Source organism: Poecilia reticulata, linkage group LG14 (genome assembly GCF_000633615.1).
Source record: "Poecilia reticulata strain Guanapo linkage group LG14, Guppy_female_1.0+MT, whole genome shotgun sequence".
NCBI lineage: Eukaryota > Metazoa > Chordata > Actinopteri > Cyprinodontiformes > Poeciliidae > Poecilia > Poecilia reticulata.
Window position 1 is genome coordinate 7,278,669 of NC_024344.1, and position 18,576 is coordinate 7,297,244.

At 36.5% G+C, this 18,576-nt stretch overlaps 2 protein-coding genes and 1 long non-coding RNA gene across 6 annotated transcripts in view; 2 read left to right on the top strand and 1 right to left on the bottom strand.

The window, feature by feature from the left end:
- The window catches only part of LOC103475497 (uncharacterized), a 13,048-nt gene extending 6,261 nt beyond the window's left edge, over window positions 1-6,787 (bottom strand). The window contains exon 1 of the long non-coding RNA XR_535335.1: window positions 6,703-6,787. This is a non-coding gene — a long non-coding RNA (uncharacterized LOC103475497). The remainder of the gene's footprint in view (window positions 1-6,702) is intronic.
- The window catches only part of pitpnab (phosphatidylinositol transfer protein, alpha b), a 17,791-nt gene extending 10,541 nt beyond the window's left edge, over window positions 1-7,250 (top strand). Inside the window, exons 5-12 of the mRNA XM_008427160.2 lie at window positions 9-16; window positions 319-393; window positions 1,115-1,198; window positions 1,291-1,368; window positions 2,321-2,431; window positions 2,708-2,830; window positions 3,418-3,499; window positions 3,643-7,250. Coding sequence (XP_008425382.1) covers window positions 9-16; window positions 319-393; window positions 1,115-1,198; window positions 1,291-1,368; window positions 2,321-2,431; window positions 2,708-2,830; window positions 3,418-3,465 — 527 coding nt within the window. The 3' untranslated portion in view covers window positions 3,466-3,499; window positions 3,643-7,250. The remainder of the gene's footprint in view (window positions 1-8; window positions 17-318; window positions 394-1,114; window positions 1,199-1,290; window positions 1,369-2,320; window positions 2,432-2,707; window positions 2,831-3,417; window positions 3,500-3,642) is intronic.
- A 1,170-nt stretch (window positions 7,251-8,420) lies between these two features.
- On the top strand, window positions 8,421-18,326 carry inpp5kb (inositol polyphosphate-5-phosphatase Kb). 4 transcript variants are annotated; one of them, XM_008427164.2, is made up of 14 exons: window positions 8,421-8,584; window positions 12,236-12,300; window positions 13,993-14,097; window positions 14,185-14,293; window positions 14,789-14,905; window positions 15,168-15,343; window positions 15,418-15,529; window positions 15,601-15,710; window positions 15,794-15,820; window positions 16,671-16,893; window positions 16,970-17,107; window positions 17,188-17,271; window positions 17,353-17,457; window positions 18,051-18,326. In XM_008427164.2, exons 2-14 carry the CDS (start codon window positions 12,257-12,259, stop codon window positions 18,117-18,119), a joined length of 1,419 nt encoding a protein of 472 aa, XP_008425386.1. In that variant the 5' UTR covers window positions 8,421-8,584; window positions 12,236-12,256; the 3' UTR covers window positions 18,120-18,326. The 4 variants fall into 4 exon arrangements, with proteins under 4 accessions (XP_008425386.1, XP_008425385.1, XP_008425383.1 ...); XM_008427163.2 differs by having other exon boundaries at window positions 12,249-12,300; XM_008427161.2 differs by lacking the exons at window positions 8,421-8,584; window positions 12,236-12,300 and adding an exon at window positions 13,043-13,760.
- The last annotated feature ends 250 nt before the right edge of the window (window positions 18,327-18,576 follow it).

Below are 18,576 nucleotides of genomic sequence, written 5' to 3' on the forward strand. Positions count from 1 at the left end.
CTCTGCAGTCATCACTGTGAGTATTTCCTTTGCTTGTGTTTGCTTTGAAGAATTCAGAAATCAACACATGCGACACACTAAGCTATGGTGCACAAGGAGAAGGTGCCTAACCTGAAAGCCGAGAAAGAAATGTGATCTTTTTAGTGAGACTGTAACAAGGATAGCAATACACTGTGACTGTGTTTGTGTAGCTGGGTGTTAGTGAACGACAGCAAGATACCGATCCCTGTCAGCTGAACCTTTTATAGATTTTTACAAGGGATTCTTTCAAAGTGCTTTACTGCCTTCACTCTGGGTTGTCTGTGTTTTTCTTTGCAGAATGAGTATATGAAAGATAACTTCCTGATCAAGATTGAAACGTGGCACAAACCTGACATGGGACACCAGGAAAATGTTAGTGAATAAGATCATAAGCTATGGGAGTGTATTTTCATGTCTGAACAAAATTATGAATTCAGGTATGAAAGAGAGAACTTTAATAAATTGTCAACACAAATCATGTTTCGTCACACTACAACCATAAAAGCCTGTTTAAATGGGATGTTTTTATGATAGAGCCACACAAAGTGCATAATGTGTATAGTGGAAGAAAAATGATACATGGTTTTCAAAATGTCTTAGTTTTTGTTATTTAATAAAGTCAAATACTGTTAAGTGTGGAGTTACATCGGCTTGCATTGTGTACAACTATTTTCATAGAAAAAAGAGCTACAGATCTTTCTGGAGTATGTTTAGCAATGTGTTTTTTTGTTTGACAGTTCTTTGCAGGGTAATATATCATGCATGTCACAATTGTTAGATTTTTATTAATAACAAAAATTGAAAGCCATTTATCACTTTCCTCCTTCACCACATCTACTTATTTTATGCTGGTCTATTACTTACAATCATAAAGACCATGAAGTTTATTATTTTAAAATGTTGATCACAGACATGATTTTTATCAACTCTTTCATTTCTGTGTCATTTTACATGGTAAACATTTATTGGATTGTATTTTTTCTTGAGTTTAGGCTTATAACTTTGACATTAGGAACACATTGCATAAACATTCTGCATGTAATTTAAATTTGTAGACCAATTTTTCTGATTTTGCCCTGTGGTTGTGTTTTAGGTACACGGTTTGGATGCAGAAACCTGGAAAAAGGTGGATGTAGTCTATATTGATATTGCAGACAGAAGCCAGGTGGAGCCAAAGGTAAATCAGTCAGCCCATTTTTACTGCTGGAATGATGAATGCAGCTGTTGTTTGTATTGTTTCATGCCCCACATACATCTTGTCTGTATCAGGACTACAAACCAGAGGAGGATCCCTGCAAGTACAAGTCAGCAAAGACAGGACGAGGTCCTCTAGGACCAGACTGGAAGGTAAACAATACCAACATTTTCATCTTTACAGTAAATGCTACATTCCGTATTATGAATTACATTATAAATTCTGGTGTTAAAAAATTGATTCATAAAGGTTTCATTACAGGGTTTTGGAATGTTTTTTTCTTTTTGTTGTTACTCTCTGCGGTGGCTTTCCTAGTATTTGGTTTTCACATGTTGTGAAGCAGCTGATGGTTAATCCTGCACAAAGCCCTTGTAAATCTTTCAAGGTGTTTTTCTCAACTTTTTGTTCTAAAAGATATTAGTAACTTAACCTAAAGAGATACATTTTCAGTTCTTCCTATGTTTCATGTACTGTTCCTTAATACTTTCATTTGTTATTGGACCATGTCTCATTGTTAGCTTCCATAAAACACACATGCAACCTAATCTCTGTTAATTTGCCAAATGAAAAGAAATCTCCCTCCCACTGGCATGTGTTGTCCAGCAGCTATGACGTCTAGTGAGCGTTCTCTAAGCTAACATTTTGCCCTGAGGGAATCAGACACAAGAAGAAGACACAAATTTCTGTAATAGTTTCCACCTCCACCTGTCAATTTGCAACTTCCTAAGGCATAATTTCAGCTTTGAATGTCCTTGTTGTATTTCTGTCTTGGAACATAGAAACCATGACTTCCATGTATAATTAAAATGCACCAATTGCTCCCAAAAGCTGAATAAAATTGTTACTCTTACTCTTTCTCGTCAACTTGGGAACAGTATGAGAACATGTTTTTGTGCTTTTGAAACAATAACTTTTAAAGCCTTTTTGTATCCTAATGCATAAACAGCCCATAATCAGCCCCACAGCTTATATTATTCGTTTTTTCATTTCTGCTACAGATCTAGAAAACAGTTGGTTTAAACATTAAATCTGAGTCCAAAAGTGTATCAGTAGGTCCCCGTTGCCTATGACAACCCTAATGCTAGTGTTTCTGTTTACATGCAGAAGGAGCTTCCTAACAAGAAAGACTGCCCACACATGTGTGCCTACAAACTGGTCACTGTCAAATTCAAGTGGTGGGGTCTGCAGAATAAAGTGGAAAACTTTATCCAAAAGGTTTGTTGACTGTTGTTTTTTCTTGCCTTATTATGCTTTTCAACTTTTGTACAAGATAGTGGTCGAGTCAGGGAATAATATACATTTCTTACTGAATTTCCAGATCTTATTTTTGTTTAATGTGCTAAGAATAGCTGGCAGTACAGCAGCTTGAAGTGTGGTAATAAAGCATAAATAATTATGATAATGCTACTAATATCCATTCATAAGGAAATAAGCATCTATTATCCTTGGGCCACAATAAGCTATTTGATTTTTTCCGTTGCTGTCTTACAGCAAGAGAAGCGCTTGTTCACAAATTTCCACCGCCAACTGTTTTGCTGGATTGATAAGTGGATTGAACTGAACATGGACGATATTCGTCGCATGGAGGAGGAGACTCGTAGGGAGCTAGATGAAGTAAGCCAAAAGAAATATCACACACTGCCAAATCTCTTACACAAATATGAAACTTGTTTCTTATAACCCAGAATGTTAAATTATCTACAGTTAAAACTGACTGGACCGACATTTGAGATGCAGGATGACCTGAGAATTTGGGGCCAGGTTCTGATTATCAGTTTTTTAAGTTCCAATCTGCTAATAGCGATTTTTGTAAATTCATATTTTGCAAAGACGGAATTAAAAAGATCGTTCTATTCTAATTTAAATATTACAACTTCTTAGATTTAAAGCACAAAATTTTAAAAATGTCTTAACCTTATTAAAATTAAGTTTCTAAAAAAACCCTGAGAGCAAAAGAGCCTTCCTGTTATCTGCTGAGGCTTCTCTCTATTTAAAGGTAGCAGCTTCTTCTAGAAATTTCTCACACTTTTTGGTGCTTCACCTCACTTCATTTTTAAACACCTTTACAGTAGTACTTATGATGCAACCCCATCGCAGTTGAACACAGGTTGTGATTAGTCTGACATCTACCATCCAATACCCTTCATTCAATAATTTCTCAGTGTCTCTCTAATGAGCATGTTGTTCTATATTCTTGTCAGATGAGAGTCAAAGATCCTGTGAAAGGAATGGTGGCTCTAGAGGACTGAGACTTTGTTGGACATAAATGCTGCCGCTCATCAGGTAAAGCAGAGTTGTAATGGAAACAGATGTGTAAATATGTCCGTCGGCATATCTACACGTTAGCTTCGTTTCTTCATGGTGAACCATAAAGAAACTTTGCTTTTGTTTTTTTCTCTATCACTCATGTCTCCCTTTCCCACCAGATTAGACCTGAAACCAGCGGATTCACTCCTCCTTTTGTCTCAACTGATACATCTGACTGGACGGTCCAAATCCTACTTTCCGCAGTACATTTTGGTCTTCTCGGACCTGGACCCAGTGCACTCCCAGTTTTCAGCTGATCTCCTCTACATCGTCTGTCCTTCCTTGAGTCCTTCTTGTCTTATTTTGTTTCGTTGCTTTTACTCATTTGCTGCTTCCATCTAGCTTAAACTTTTTAAAGCCTCCAGTAGCACCATTACTGATATTGTGAGTTACTCCGATCTTTTTCTCTCGATTTTGTTCTAAACTGCAGAGAACAGTGAGAACTCTGTCGTTCATCTCTACAACTAAGGACATATTTTAGACAAAATATCACAGTGGCGCATCAGTAGCGTGTAATGCAGTCTGCTGTGTACTTCTAACCAGCTAGTAAGGTTTTATCCCCAGTACCTGCCTTCCGACTTCAAGGCGTTTGTCAGTTTTTCTGCTGCTTTGTGAGTTTGTGTGTGTGTCTGTGTGTAAATGCTTCTGTTGTGTGCCGGTGTGTGTTGATAGGTCGTCAAAGTTTCCAGCCAGGTTTTTCTTCAACACTTTATTTCAAGCTCTGGATGAACATGCAGTAATATGAAGATTATGTCTAACTCTATGAATATTTAGGTAGAAATAGTCTAAAGAGATGCACATAAAATATTAATCACAGTTGCTACAGTAAATGAAAACAGCCATAAATGATTTGAGGACTGTCGTTTTTTTTTTTTCTTGACGTGTCATTTCCAGTGGATAAATGGTCTTATCCAGCAAAAGCAATAACTATCATGACATGTTGGTCTCCTTTTTTTATCATCACAAATCTGTTTTAGTCCTTATTTTGTTTCTGTTGTGAGGTCAGTTTTAGGAAAGCAGAGCCTGAACTGAATGTCATTAGCTTAACAGAAGTGCTGGTTTTAAGTGTCAGTCTTTCCATAGAGTGTTATCTTGTTATTTATTTCATTGTTCTTACTCATTTTCTCTGGTATTGTGCTTAGGACTGAATGAGTAACGATTAGTGATGTGACAGTTTGCAGAGAGCTGATGAACGACTGGGTGAAGAAGTGAGGAACAGCTCACTCGACATCATTGTTCTCTGTTTTTATCGTCTCCTTTGTTATTATTCTTTTTCTTATTTTATAGATTTCATACACTTTTATCATTCCATGTACTTTCACAGGAGAGTGTGCAAGAGACAACATAAAGGAGCCAATCAATTACATTGATGCTTAGATTGGTTATATTTGGATCGCTACAAAAACTGCCACAAAATTTTTAAAAAAATTAATCCATGCGTATGCTATTGTTGTGAAAGTTGCTATAGCAGATGTTTGATTCAATATACTTACATAATGGTATAGATTTTAATCAATTTCAGTCTTTTTTTGGAGACAATAAATTACAAAATTATATTTATTTTTGGAACTTTAGGTCCAACAATTTCAAAGGATTAATTCTGGACACATATGTGGAGTCTATATAAATATTTATTTGCAATAATAAAAGATTCAGTGGAAGGGCTTCCCATTGGCCTTTATTAGACATAAACCACATGAAGTACAGTCATAGTTTGTTTTTTAAAAAAAAGCTGGTTTAATTTGACATTTTATAAAGTTTTACTGATCCCTCTGTTGTAGAAATTGTGCTTACGGGAACGCTTGTTTGGAATAAGGATGAGTCATCATCACGTCATCACTGACTTAATTTTAATCCTAAATTAGGTTTTAGGTCAGTTTATTAGGTCTAGACAAATTCAGTCATTTCTTTGTTTCACAGTAAATCCAGAAACTGAACTGATCACTTAAATAATTTAACAAACAATATGAGATAAAATCATTAGAGAGAGCAACTATTATCATCTATACTTTTTAGAATCTTCTTTCATTATGTTAGAAGTCTTTTTTTTCACAGCGGTGTAATTCAATAGGCCTTCCAGGCGTCAAAAGTGACACAATCCAATGAACTAATAAATTGATGAATAATTATCTATATCAGTTAGACTTTAAATAAAATGTCAATAAATATATTAAATATTTATAAATATGTTACTTTGTTTTGTATTTATATAATTTTTAAACCAATGTATTTTTTTAAAAACTAGTGAAAACTAGTGAAAATCAACAGTTATATGTTGAATAAATCATGTACTCACAAGTCACACAGCTCAATTACAGACCAATCATCTGTAATTGCCATCTGCATGGCAGTTAGCCCCGCCCACTTACCTTGACAGGTAAGGCTGGAAGATGAAATAAATTCTTGATGACGTGCAATATGGGATTAAATACTGACATATTCAAGCATCCTTTCAACATAATGAGTGGACAACTTAAGTAATTATTTCCAAATTTAACAAAGTATTTGATTATTTGTTTAGCTTGTTTTCCAATAAAGTATTTTGTGTTAAATTAATGGATTTTATTTCATTTAAATCACATGTACATATGTTTGTTTAACTTCTCTTTTATGCATTGACTTGTGGCACTTTTGGCCCTCAACAGCCAAATTGCTTCCCACTGTCTTTTACCTCCTCTGAAGAGAACATGGATGTCCCACCCCTCCACGTCTGTGTCCACCATCCCTCTCTGTTTGGGTTTGTCAACTGGGTCATGGAGATTTGTGGATGTACTGTGTGTACTGACTTTGTAAATAGTAAATAAATTAATGTAGATGAACACATATATATAGGTGAGACTGTCCTGCCAAGTGTGCACAACACCCTCTCAGACACTCCTGATCCATTATTCAAAAGCCTCACAGACTCCTACAGAAACATTTGAGTGTGAAAATGTAGAGTTATAGTAGCTAAAATTTAGTGCAGGTAAGAAATTGTGAAGAACAATATGAAATTTATTTATTTAGGAAAACAATTTTTACATATAAAAAATTAGCAGCAGTTGAGCTTTGCTATTTGTATTCAGAGGAGAACATTTGAAGTGAAGCAAGCACCCCGTTCACTGTCCCCTCAGAGGGGACGTCCTCTCACTGGCAGGACAGTGTATAAATATATATTTTTGTTCTGAATGTTGTAGTACCTCTGTTGTCAGTCTCTGGATTACATTCTCTTCTCTCACTGAAAAGGTAGACGTTACTGTAGCTTGGGTCAGTGCATTCATCCACATCTTGGCAAAATCGTCGAAGTGGATCCCCGATGCATGTCGGATTGTGGCACTCCCGTCGTTAGCCGTGAAGGGTGATTATTCTACATGGCCTTCAATGGAAGCACAGAAGAACCCTGATAAGGAATGTGGTTTCCAAGCAGATGCTGAGAGAAGGGTGATTTTAAGAGCTCAAAGACACAAAAGTTATGAGAGAACATATTTTAACAGAGACAATCTAATATATCTCTTTTTAGATTCCTTGATTTTTAATTGGAGTATGAAGAAACCAAATGATTCCATAATCCTGAACTGTTTTTAAATCTCTCTGTCTCTCTTTTTCCTCTCACTCCTGTTACCTTGTCTCCTGTTTTTTATTTTATTTTATTGTGAATTTGTGCCTTTTTGTCATCTTATTCTCTAATAACACTACTGTACATCAGAGACATAACGAAATGAATAAAGACTCAAAGTGACTATACGAATTTAGAGCATGATGTGGATTACTTTGTCCTGAAGCATTGTTAGAGTTTCTGTGGTGTCAGACTCATAACAAAATCATTGCGTTGTAATAAACTTCATGGGTTACGAATGGAAAGTCCTTTAATAGCTGTTCAGTATTCACATTGTCAAATGTTATGTTGAAAGACCTAAAAGTGTCTTTCAACATAACTTGTTTCCCATGACCTAAAATTAATAAGGTCATGGGAAACAAGTGGGGTAGATCAGAAATAGAATGGGAACACATACATTTGACATTACATCTGTATTTAACTCCATTAATTGTCCAATCAAGACTGACCAACTTCTCGTGTGGTCAAAATTGAAAGACAGTCAAAAAGCATGATGCTGCCACCACCAAGTTTAACAGAAAATGTTTTGCTCAGAGTGTTTTCTGCAACACATAGTGTTTTGGTATGTAGGTACAATCTAAGATTTGTGTTTGCAATGTGACAAAGTGTAAAAACAGTTCATGAATACTTTTGCAGGCCTGACTGAAGTTGACATTACAATTATTACCTAACTCAGTCTTCCTTTCAAGAACATACAGTTACTGGCATTAGATAAAACAGACATATTAAGTGTAGTAAAATTAATCAGGCATTGGATGCCAAAGATCAACCCTGAGCCTGACAAGGAGAGCTGCAACACGTTCTTATTGAATGTGGATGACAATTTCTCTTTGTGGGAGTTAGAGAAAGATTCTCTTGAAATATTAATATTAGTCATTAGCTGAAAATGTAAAAATAAGTAACCAAAAGGGTTTTAGTCTACTTACCCTAATAACATTTCCAAATAATTTTGCATTCAAGCTAACAACCAAATATATCCTAAAGTAATTATAGTCGCAATAATGTGTTTAAGCACTTGTAATATAAACTGAGGTTTGTACTTTTCAGAATGCTGTACATGAAATCACATTGATAGCAGACTTTAAGCTTTTCCACTGTCTATTTGTCAGATGTTATTTTCAGTTAATATAAAAAAAGAAATGCGTTATGATACTCGAGCACCTTTCACATTCCATACTGTTAAAATATCTAGGGATTATTTCTAAACATACAATACGTCCATTATAGCTATTCATGAATACTTTCTCACTGGGTTATTAACCAACCAAGGATATTAGCTTAATCCGATGTTACGCTGTTAGTCTGCTGTGGTTCAGGGCACAGTACAACAAGGGAAATTAACAAACTGTCAAATAACATCACAGCCTTCCAGAGAGGAAGAAACTACATTTCTCGTCACGTCTTTGGAGATCTTTACCTTTGAAGACAATTTTTCTGGACAACATAAGATTGATATACCAACAACGGTAGAATTTCAAGTGCTTTGTTTTTCTTTTTTACTTTGTTCTTTTGATTTTTCTGTCATGAAAAATTTTTCAGTAGGAAAGTCTCTGTCTTGGCTGTGAATGCTTAAAGTAAAAAACAAACAAAAAACAAGTTAAAGGGTTTATAATGACAATAGCAAGAAAATAATTTTCACAAAAACGATGTATGAATCATATCTGTATTGGTTTTATCTTTATAATCATTTTCATTTCTTGTGTTAACTGTCATGCTTTCTTTTAGTTTGTTTTAGTTCTCTTTTCTAGTTAAATTTCAACATTTCTGATGTGTTTTATATTCCTATGGAGATTTTACAGTGGCTCTGCTGTGTATGTGTGTGTGTTTTAAGTCATGTTGTGTCTCTCTTTAGTTGTGTCCTTTCAGTGACATTTAAAAGGTAAAGCACAGTTGTGACACTGTGTGGTTCCCTGGGGCAGTTGCTTGATGTGTTATTCATTTATATTCCGGGTCTGGTGCAGATTTCACTTCCAATTCTGAGCTAAATTGTTATTTTCACAAAGAGAAATCTCACTGTGCAATTCTACGGATTAAATGTCATGAAAAACATACTTAAGCTTGCTAAATGTAATTGTATCATTTTACTATTGGACTATTGTGTTAAAACAACTCTAATCAACATCATGTAGCCTGTTCTAACAAATAAATGTATCTTTTGTTTACATTAGGTGATAATTTACAGAGACACCAAAGAATATTTATGTGTAACATAGAGGTAGAAGGCTGGACACCAAAACCGATCTTCCTTATTTGAACATATTGAGAGCAGAACATGTAGTGTTTCTCTATTTAATGGATTTTTTTACAGTCTCTTCCTTTATCAGTAGATAGTTAGTCTGGGGGGATATTTTTCTATATTTATTTCTTAGTAGGTGTTTCAAAGAGGATGCTAACTGTTGGTCTACCATCCCAACCTGGATTTCAATGGAAACAGTATGATTTCGTAAATAACTGCTTATTATTAAAATTATAACAGTTTAAGTAGATTTGACATAAACCACTTTGATGTTTTAAGTTATTTTTAAAAGTCTACTTTGGTTTTGGCAACCTCTTAAACTAACCAGGGCAAACAAATCTCAATTTACTATAAAACACTAGCTAATAATTTTAAAATCTTGAGCTATCCCTTTAATTATAATATTTCCTTATAAGGCTGACCAGAAAACTGAAGACAGTCACCTGTCTTCAGTGGTATATTGACTAAATTAAAGTTTAGTGTCACTCAAACTCCTTCTGACGAGAAAAAAAAAACTTCACAGCTTGAAGAATGCCATATTTAGAGATTTTTTGGAGTTTCTTGAAACTAACAGTGCTGCCCTCATGTGGCCAAACAGAATAATTGCAGGTGATACAGAAGAAAAAAGTAGGTAACTATAAAATTTCTGAAGAAATTTAAACGGGGCCTGCTAAAGTGTGCCCGTTGGTTAGAACCCAGCGTTCTGATGCTAAGAGTTAGCATCAAAGCTAAATTAAGCTACCATGCACTCAATAGCATGTGGAGAGTCGCAAGCATGTTGAGTAACATGTACTTAATCCTTTCAGTATATTAAAATTAGTGTATAATCTAAAATTCGCCATAAATGCTAATGTTAGCCTAAATGTGACATGAGGGGTATAACTAGCATGTTGTCTTACATTGACTTCCTCCATCCAGAGTGCTAAAGTACTTTGTGGCACTTGGTTACCAGAAAACATGCATCTCTTAGCAACAGATTAACAACAAACATTGTTATTGTTCAAAAAACATAAGATTTCTCTTTCTCTTTTGAAATACTACTTATCTTACACTACTTACTACTTAAGAATTGTGCAGTTGGTGAATTTGGCAGAAAGTTCTTTTTTGTCCTTTTGTCAGTGGTGGTAAATATATTATAAAACAGACATTCAACACAAAACTAAAAATCTGATTTATATTTTGTGGCAATTTGTTACCAGAAAAAAACGCTCATCTCTTAACATCAAATTAATAACACGTAATATTATTGTTTATAAAGCAAAAGCTTGAAATACTGCTTATCTGCTTAAACTCAAGAAATTTATAGTTAAATTTTGCAAAAGTAAAAACAGATGTTTACTTCGTGGCACTTGGATACCAGAAAACTTGCTCATTGCTTAGCAACAGATTAAAAAATATTGTTATTGTTCAAAAACATAAGAATACTACTTATCTTTTCTGAAACACTACTTACAAGAATTGTGAAGTTGGTGAATTTGGCAGAAAAATTTTTTTTTTTTTTTTTTGGGAGTGGTAGTAAATGTATTATAAATCAGACATTAAACACAAAAGTAAAAATCTGATTTATACTTCATGGTAGTTCGTTATCAGAAGAAACGTTCATCTCTTAACACCAAATAAACAATAAGTAGTATTATTGCTTATAAAACATAAGCTCTTTTGAAATACGGCTTGTCTGCTTAGACATAGGAAATTTACAGTTGGTAAATTTTGCAAAAGTAAAAATCAGATGTTTACTTCGTGACACTTGGATACCAGAAAACGCGCTCATCGCTTAGCAACAGATTAACAACAAACATTGTTATTGTTCATAAAATATAAGATTTCTTCTGCTTTTCTGAAATACTACTTACCACCTCTTTCTACTACTCTTTCTTTCTACTTTTTCGCTAATTGCGTCGCCATGGTTACTCGAAATGCCAACAGAAGTAATAGCTCACGAGATCCAGTCGTTATTTTGTGGGGGTTCACGAGCCGCATTAATGGTGAAAGGAAGCTCCAGTTATTTTGAGGTGTAGAGTAATAGGTGCCTTCCGTGCGTATGCATTGCTGTGGCAAACCCCAATTATAATAGTATTTAAAACCCTTTGGTAACTTTATTAGACTAACATTTTTTAAAGTAGAATCACTGTAAATCTTTGCTGGTCTAAATAAATAACATATCTTAGGTGTACAGGCTAACAAACACCAGAACACCAATTTTTAGAGCTGTTTTAATGATTCTGCATTTCTTAAGGAAACAAAAGTCTAAAATCTCAAAACCTTGGAATCATTACAGCCAAAAAAAATTACTAAAATGTGAGCATTTACAGGATAAAATGGAGAAACTAGACATATAATAAAATATTAACAATTTGGCAAAATGCTCAGCTTTCATACTAAATTAGCTCCAATTTTTGTTCCAAAGATTTATTGTACGAGTCTTGAAGATTTAAAAAAAAAATAAATAAATAAAATAATAATACTAATAATAAAACAGTTTTTTATTATTTTATTTGATGGCTTGTTCTGCTGGAATACTTCTAGAAAACGCTTCATCACTGATATTTTCTGAGGATTCTCTCTTTCCTCTATGACAGCCTCCTACATATCGCACAGTGGAAAATGTAATCACTAAAATGTCCATCAGCTCTCAGATTATGCAATCCTTGATACACTGTCATTTCAATGTGAGCAAAGCTCACCATGATCAAACATGATTACAAAGCCATTTCAGAAATGACTATCAGGCATCTCCATCTTAGCTGGCTTTGTTTGTTTCCTATGCATTTTTACCTGACTACGCTTAGTGTAAATTGGTTGTAAAAGAAAAAAAAAAACAGTGAGTTTCTGCATTGTGTATAAAACCTCTTTATTTCCTGATTGTTTAACTGTGTGTCAGTTTGCATCTGCAGAATAGAAGATGAGCACTGAGAGATTTACAAGTGGTTGGACAGACAAGTACAGGTGAGCAAGGCACTGTATAATTTAATATACGTATGCAGGTTCGAAAGAGCTGCTTTGCTATCCTCTTCTCATTGTCATGAGTTTCTTAATGTGACCCTGTTTCATGAGGTGGCATCTGTTTTGAGATTTGTCTTTGAATCTGTGAAGCCCTTTTTTTAAATAATGCTGTAAAAAAGGTGCTTTAACAAATGAAATTTGACTGATTTAAACAAAGCTGTGAATATATTAACCTTTACATAGGGGTTTTTTAAATCAGATTTGGTTTTGTAAACTGGGAATGTTATCTCACCCTTTGTGTGGTTTTGCAATTTTTAAACCAGTTAATCTTCTGTTTCCTCACCCTTATTTAAGATTTTGTTACGTGGCTCCACAGCTGTTAATCGATTTACTATTAATTGTGCTACAACATTGCTACACCAACACATTTGAGGTTTTATTCTTAAAACTGAAGCCTGCATAAACGTGTGAAAGACCTTATGTTTCAAACTGAACGTGACCTGCTGCTTTCTCTGGGCTTACAGTGATAACCTTTCCCCTACATGAGAAGAATCTGGACTGAGACAAAACAAAGCTAATTCGCCGTTGCCCCGGTGACTAATGCACGGGTGCAATTGTGGGGTTTCAGACATTGTTCTGTGTGTTCAGCTGATGGAGAGAGCGCTGATAGTAAACCTCTTAGGGATCTGAAGACTTACCTAAGTCCTGCAACAATACTCTCAGTTATGCAGGATCAGGCGGTGGTCTTCCTCCTCCAGCCTCTGAGTCTGCACACACTCACAGGAACAAACCTTTGCACATTCACATGGCTGTCTCCTGCCTGTGATTAGGCACCAAATCTGGGTTGCCAACATTCCTCAGTCGACCCCACTGCTCCGTCAAACTGAGCGGCGTTCCTGCATGACTGCACAGAACCAGAGGAGAGACATCACCCACCACAGACACTTCTCATTCTCATCGTCTTTTAGGAGTTTTAGCAAAAATTTAGTAAAGTGCTAATGAGATTTGTTAACAAGAAATAATTTGGATTACTTCCACCTGCTTGAGCAGAGAGGAAGCATCTCAAGTCGAATGGTTGCAACCAGGTCAGCTGAAAGAATCAGGAAAAACAGAGCCAAATAACTTTCTTGTACTGGATTTTTCCTGCATGGAAGACTAAATTTTTTATCTTTCACTTGCGCATTTCCTAATACAAAAGGATTGTCCGAGGCACTAGGAAAGCTCTTTTTTTATGCCTAAAAGATGGACCTTTTGCCGGATAGTTCACGGTTGCGCTCGGACAGCACAAGCAGCTCTGCGTCTCAAGGCTCCAGGTCAAAGACGATCCTTCGCCAGCGCCTGGCCGAGCTGATGACCTGCATAGAGGACATGAGTTCTGATGACGAAGCCGGCGAGGAAGTATCCCGCACGCTGGACGAAGCCTTTCAGCTTTGTGGACGATTACTACCCACAGATGCATTCAGGTTGACCAGCGCATTATGTTCACATGTTTATGCAGGCATCAGAAAGAAAACGGTTTTTATGACATGTTGGGCTTCATAGAGATGATTGTCTTTGCTGACATTAGGAAATAGTTTGATCAGCTGCAAATGTTAGAACCCTGGATTATTCCGGCTTTATGGTATTATTTAGTTATATGAAAATATAAAGAGGTAGTCAAATTTTAATAGAAAATAAATAATTACTCTGTTACAGGCTGCACATGGTCACCTGGAATGTGGCAACAGCAGAACCTCCTGAGGACGTCGCCTCATTGCTACAACTAAATGATCAACCCGCCATAGACCTTTATGTGATTGGGTATGGAAAACGGTAGCAGACAGATATTTATGATTAGCAACAGGATTCATGATTGAGTCATTTTGTTTGCTTTCCATTTTTACTTAGCTTGCAGGAAGTAAATGCCACACCTGTGAGATTCCTCTCAGACTTGATGGCAGAAGATTCCTGGAGCCATCTTTTCATGGACACCCTGGGACCCAAAGGCTTTGTAAAGGTGAGAAAAAAGGAAATAGCAGCAAAAGATGCATGTAGATAAATGTTCAGTCGTGGTTTATATTGTCTTTTTGTGTTTCATCCATTTATGTATGAGAGTTTGACACCTGAAGTGGAAAAATATGGCAACTTTTTAAGCCTTTATTGGAAAATGGCAAAAAATAATAATTTACAGCTCGAAGACATTTGAAAGAGGTGAAAAAGACAAAGTAAAGCTAAAAAAAACAAACCAGCTACGAAAGACTTGAGTAAGAGTGGGTGAATAATTTTAAAGACCATAGATCATTTCCCTTTCCCCAAAACAGTCCTCTATTGGTCCATCACATAAAGTCCCTTGAGAATATGTTGAAATTTAAGGCTGGAACCAAATGAAATTCATAACAGATAAAATAAAATGTAAATCTTTCCAAGACAATATGCACTGAAGCTGAAAACAAAAATCAAATATATAGTCAAACGCTAAATGACAAATACTTGTTTTTCTATCTGCCCTCAGGTCACATCGGTGAGGATGCAGGGTTTGCTGCTGCTGGTTTTTGCCAAAATGATGCATCTCCCCTTCATCAGAAACATCCAGACCACCTACACTCGCACTGGCATCTTTGGCTACTGGGTAGGAAATTTGTTAGCTTAACCCTAAACATTGTAGAGAGAATTGCAACTCTAATTAGGCGTTAGAGTTGACATCAAAGGTTTTAAATAAAAGGCCTTTTGTGTTTGTGAGGTGGAAAGTGGGGAACATGAGAGAACACTGACATTTAATAAATACTAGGATGTGTTCCAACAAATAATTAAGGTTCAGTGAAAAAAAAATAATGCTGTGTGCTGTCATGCTTGAAAATAGTTTCTTTCTTTCCTCTTTTTTTCTGTCTCAGGGAAATAAAGGTGCCGTCTCTGTACGCTTTTCCTTCTACGGCCATATGATGTGCTTTCTCAACTGCCACCTCGCAGCTCACATGCACAATGCCCTGCAGCGCGTTGACGAGTTTGAGTACATCCTGGAAACACAAGACTTTGACATCTTTGACACTCCTCATGTCCTGGACCACAAGTCAGTGTGCCCGCACATAATCAAGTTACCATTCAACCCAGTGCTGAAATAGAGGTGTATGTGGTTTTTCCCAGGGTGGTGTTCTGGTTTGGTGATCTGAACTTCCGTATCGAGGACCACGGCTTGCATTTTGTCCGCTCATCCATCAATGGAGGACGCCTCAATTTGCTGTGGAGCAAGGACCAGGTATGGGATCAGAATTGTACACCCGGCTATTTATGGATGAAGATATTCTGGTTGACATTTTGTTGTTGCAGCTCACCATGATGAAGAAAAAGGAACCCTTTCTGCAGGAGTTTGACGAAGGACCATTGAATTTTAAACCCACCTACAAGTTTGACCGCAAAGCTGAATCCTATGATACCAGGTACCATGTGTCTATACTGACGCTCATATTTCACACAGATTATCACCTTTCACAGCATTCTGATTGAACTTAAATTTCTGCAGCTCTGCAAAGACATGGTTGGGTTTTAAGTAAGAAGCTCCTCATTTATGTGTCGCATGCTCCACGTTCCCCTTCTTTGTCGGCCACTCAACCTTTAGTTGATGCAGAAATCAGCTTCAGGTGTGAACAGGATGTATCACATCAGAGGCAGTTTTTGTTTTCCTCTGACTCCACCATAATGTGTCTGTGTTAGAACGAGAACTGTGGCACTGCCCTTAACCATGTACAGACCAAGGCCTCTGCAGCGCTGCAGTACCACCCTCCTCTTCCTCCTCACCTCCCTCTTCTGGGGAATGGTCTGTTTCTGGTTGGGGGCTTGGTGTAGAAAATTTAGCCCACCAAGGTGGGTGTCTCCATAAATCTGTGCTGTACAATTGGAGAAACAATTATGCTATTAATAAATAAAATGTTTAAAAGTATACTTACAGTCCTATTTGAAAATAAATAATAAATTATCGTCCTTATAATACAAAGGGGGGACATAACTTACAACTGCAAAACATATGGAGACACAAGTTTAACGGACAAAATTCAGATGGGTTTAGCAAACAGAATATTGTGGATGAATTTCAGATGTGGTGTATATTTTCATTCGAGCCGAGCTCCTGCCTGCCCCCCGCTGTTTGTCCCTGAATAATACATGCTTTGCTGTCTAGAAGACATTTAATTACCTCCAATTCTATGTTAGATTGTATTGTCAGCCACACATTAGAATATAGTTACCTTTGCACTGCATGTTTGTGTTTTTTAGCAGCTCTTGCTTCCAGTGTTTTTATAAATGCTCACATGAATTAGTGTCCTGGGGTAAGCATCAAATAAGATTTTAACCAAAATTCGAGTTCACACGTTATCATTCACTCTTGTTTTGATTTTGTTTAGTGGCAAGAAGAGGAAGCCGGCCTGGACGGATCGGATCCTCTGGCGGATCAAACCTAAAAGCCTCCCATCAGAAGAGGATGACGATGATGACGAGAAGGCATCAACTCCCGCTGATGATGGGCAGGAGGAGTATCCAATCATGGTCACCCAGAACACATACACCAGTGTGATGAGCTACGGAGTCAGTGACCACAAGCCAGTCATTGGAAATTTTACTCTGGAGGCAAGTACAGAAATGTCACATAACCCCAGGGGTTGTATTTTATTGCACCACATCTTCCCTTATGTAATCCCTGCAGCTGAGAAAATACTTCGACACACAACTGGTAGACTTGGCACCTGCAGGCGAGTGGAGCGCAGACCATGATGCACTTCTGAGTTATACCATCCTAGAGGACTTCATGTCTTCCACATGGGACTGGATTGGCCTCTACAAGGTGTGCAAAACAGACAAAAATCCACCAGTACAACAATACAAACCATATAGATTTGAACTGACTGTCTTGTGGACCTGCAGGTCGGATTCAAGAGTGCGTCTGACTATAAAACCTTTGTATGGGTCAGAGAGAACGAGCTGCCAGAAGTTAATGAGGTCATTGAGGTAAAGTGGAATTGAAGAATGTTTTGTCGAGCCCTGTATAAATACCTCCTTCATAAGCTTGCACTCCTGTTTTGACTGCAGAAATCTGTGGTTAAAGATGACCTACCTCTGCTAAGTGGAGAATATGTTCTGGGTTACTACAGTACGAACCTGAACAGCATCGTTGGCCTAAGTGATAACTTCCAGGTGAGGTACCACGCTATGGCACTCATGGATGACATAGCCAATTGTTTTATTTTCCCTTTTTAATCATACGATTTTCAATGCAAATGTTATTTAATAAACTGTAATTATTCCAAGAAAATTTGGGTTTTTAGCATGTAGATATTTACAATGTTAAATACATTACTAGTGGGGTAATTATCTATTATTTTACTGGTACATTGGATGCTTTGACATATGCCACATACGCTCAGTTGTTGCTGCTAAAAGTTTTATCAAGCCTTTCAGCCAATCAGAGAACCTGGTAACTGAACAAATTGTATTTTTTTGTGTTGTAACAGAGAATGTTAACAGACCACACATTCTCTGTGTCAATAAAAAAACACATGTGTCAAACTTGAGGCACGTGGGCCAAATCCAGGCCGCCACAGCTATTTCTGTGGTTCTCTACAGTCTCATGCACATTGACATTACCTATGTTAGACAGCTCTTTAATTTTTTTACCTTTTAAAATCTGTGCAGATATTTGTCCTTAAGCATTTCTTAACCAAATATGACAATCTTATAGCAGTGGATTAGCTTCCCTTTTTATTCTAAATGTTTGTATGAATTTGTAGATCCTGGAATCCAAGCGAGCTGCCATGGAAGGTCTTGTATCTAAAGACATCAATGGGATCGACAAATAAAAGAAGTGTTGCTGCAGTGCCCTGATGTGAACTTCTGCACTATGATTTTGATTCAGACTTTAAACTGCCCAGCTATTTGATGAGATGGTTGGGAATATCAATCTTGTATTTGCTGTTTTCCTTAAGATTCATTCTTCCAAGATTGGACCTTTGGTTGAGAATAAATTGCTAATAAAATGAAAATCACTTAAATGATTGATCTGATGATATGCTGGTCTCTTCAACTTTTTTACTGCGAATGTGAATAAGCACAACACTAAGCTAATAGGTGTTGTATACTTTAGAAGTACTAATAATTCACCTGAAATAGCCAAAAAGTATTGTATATACAATCTGATTAAAACATAATTACTCAAGATTTTGAAGGAAATTTGCCCTTTTGGAACATCAGACATTCATTTTGCTATACTCCAGACTGTTGAAGGGAGAGTGAACCCAATGGTAAGATCCCAAAAGC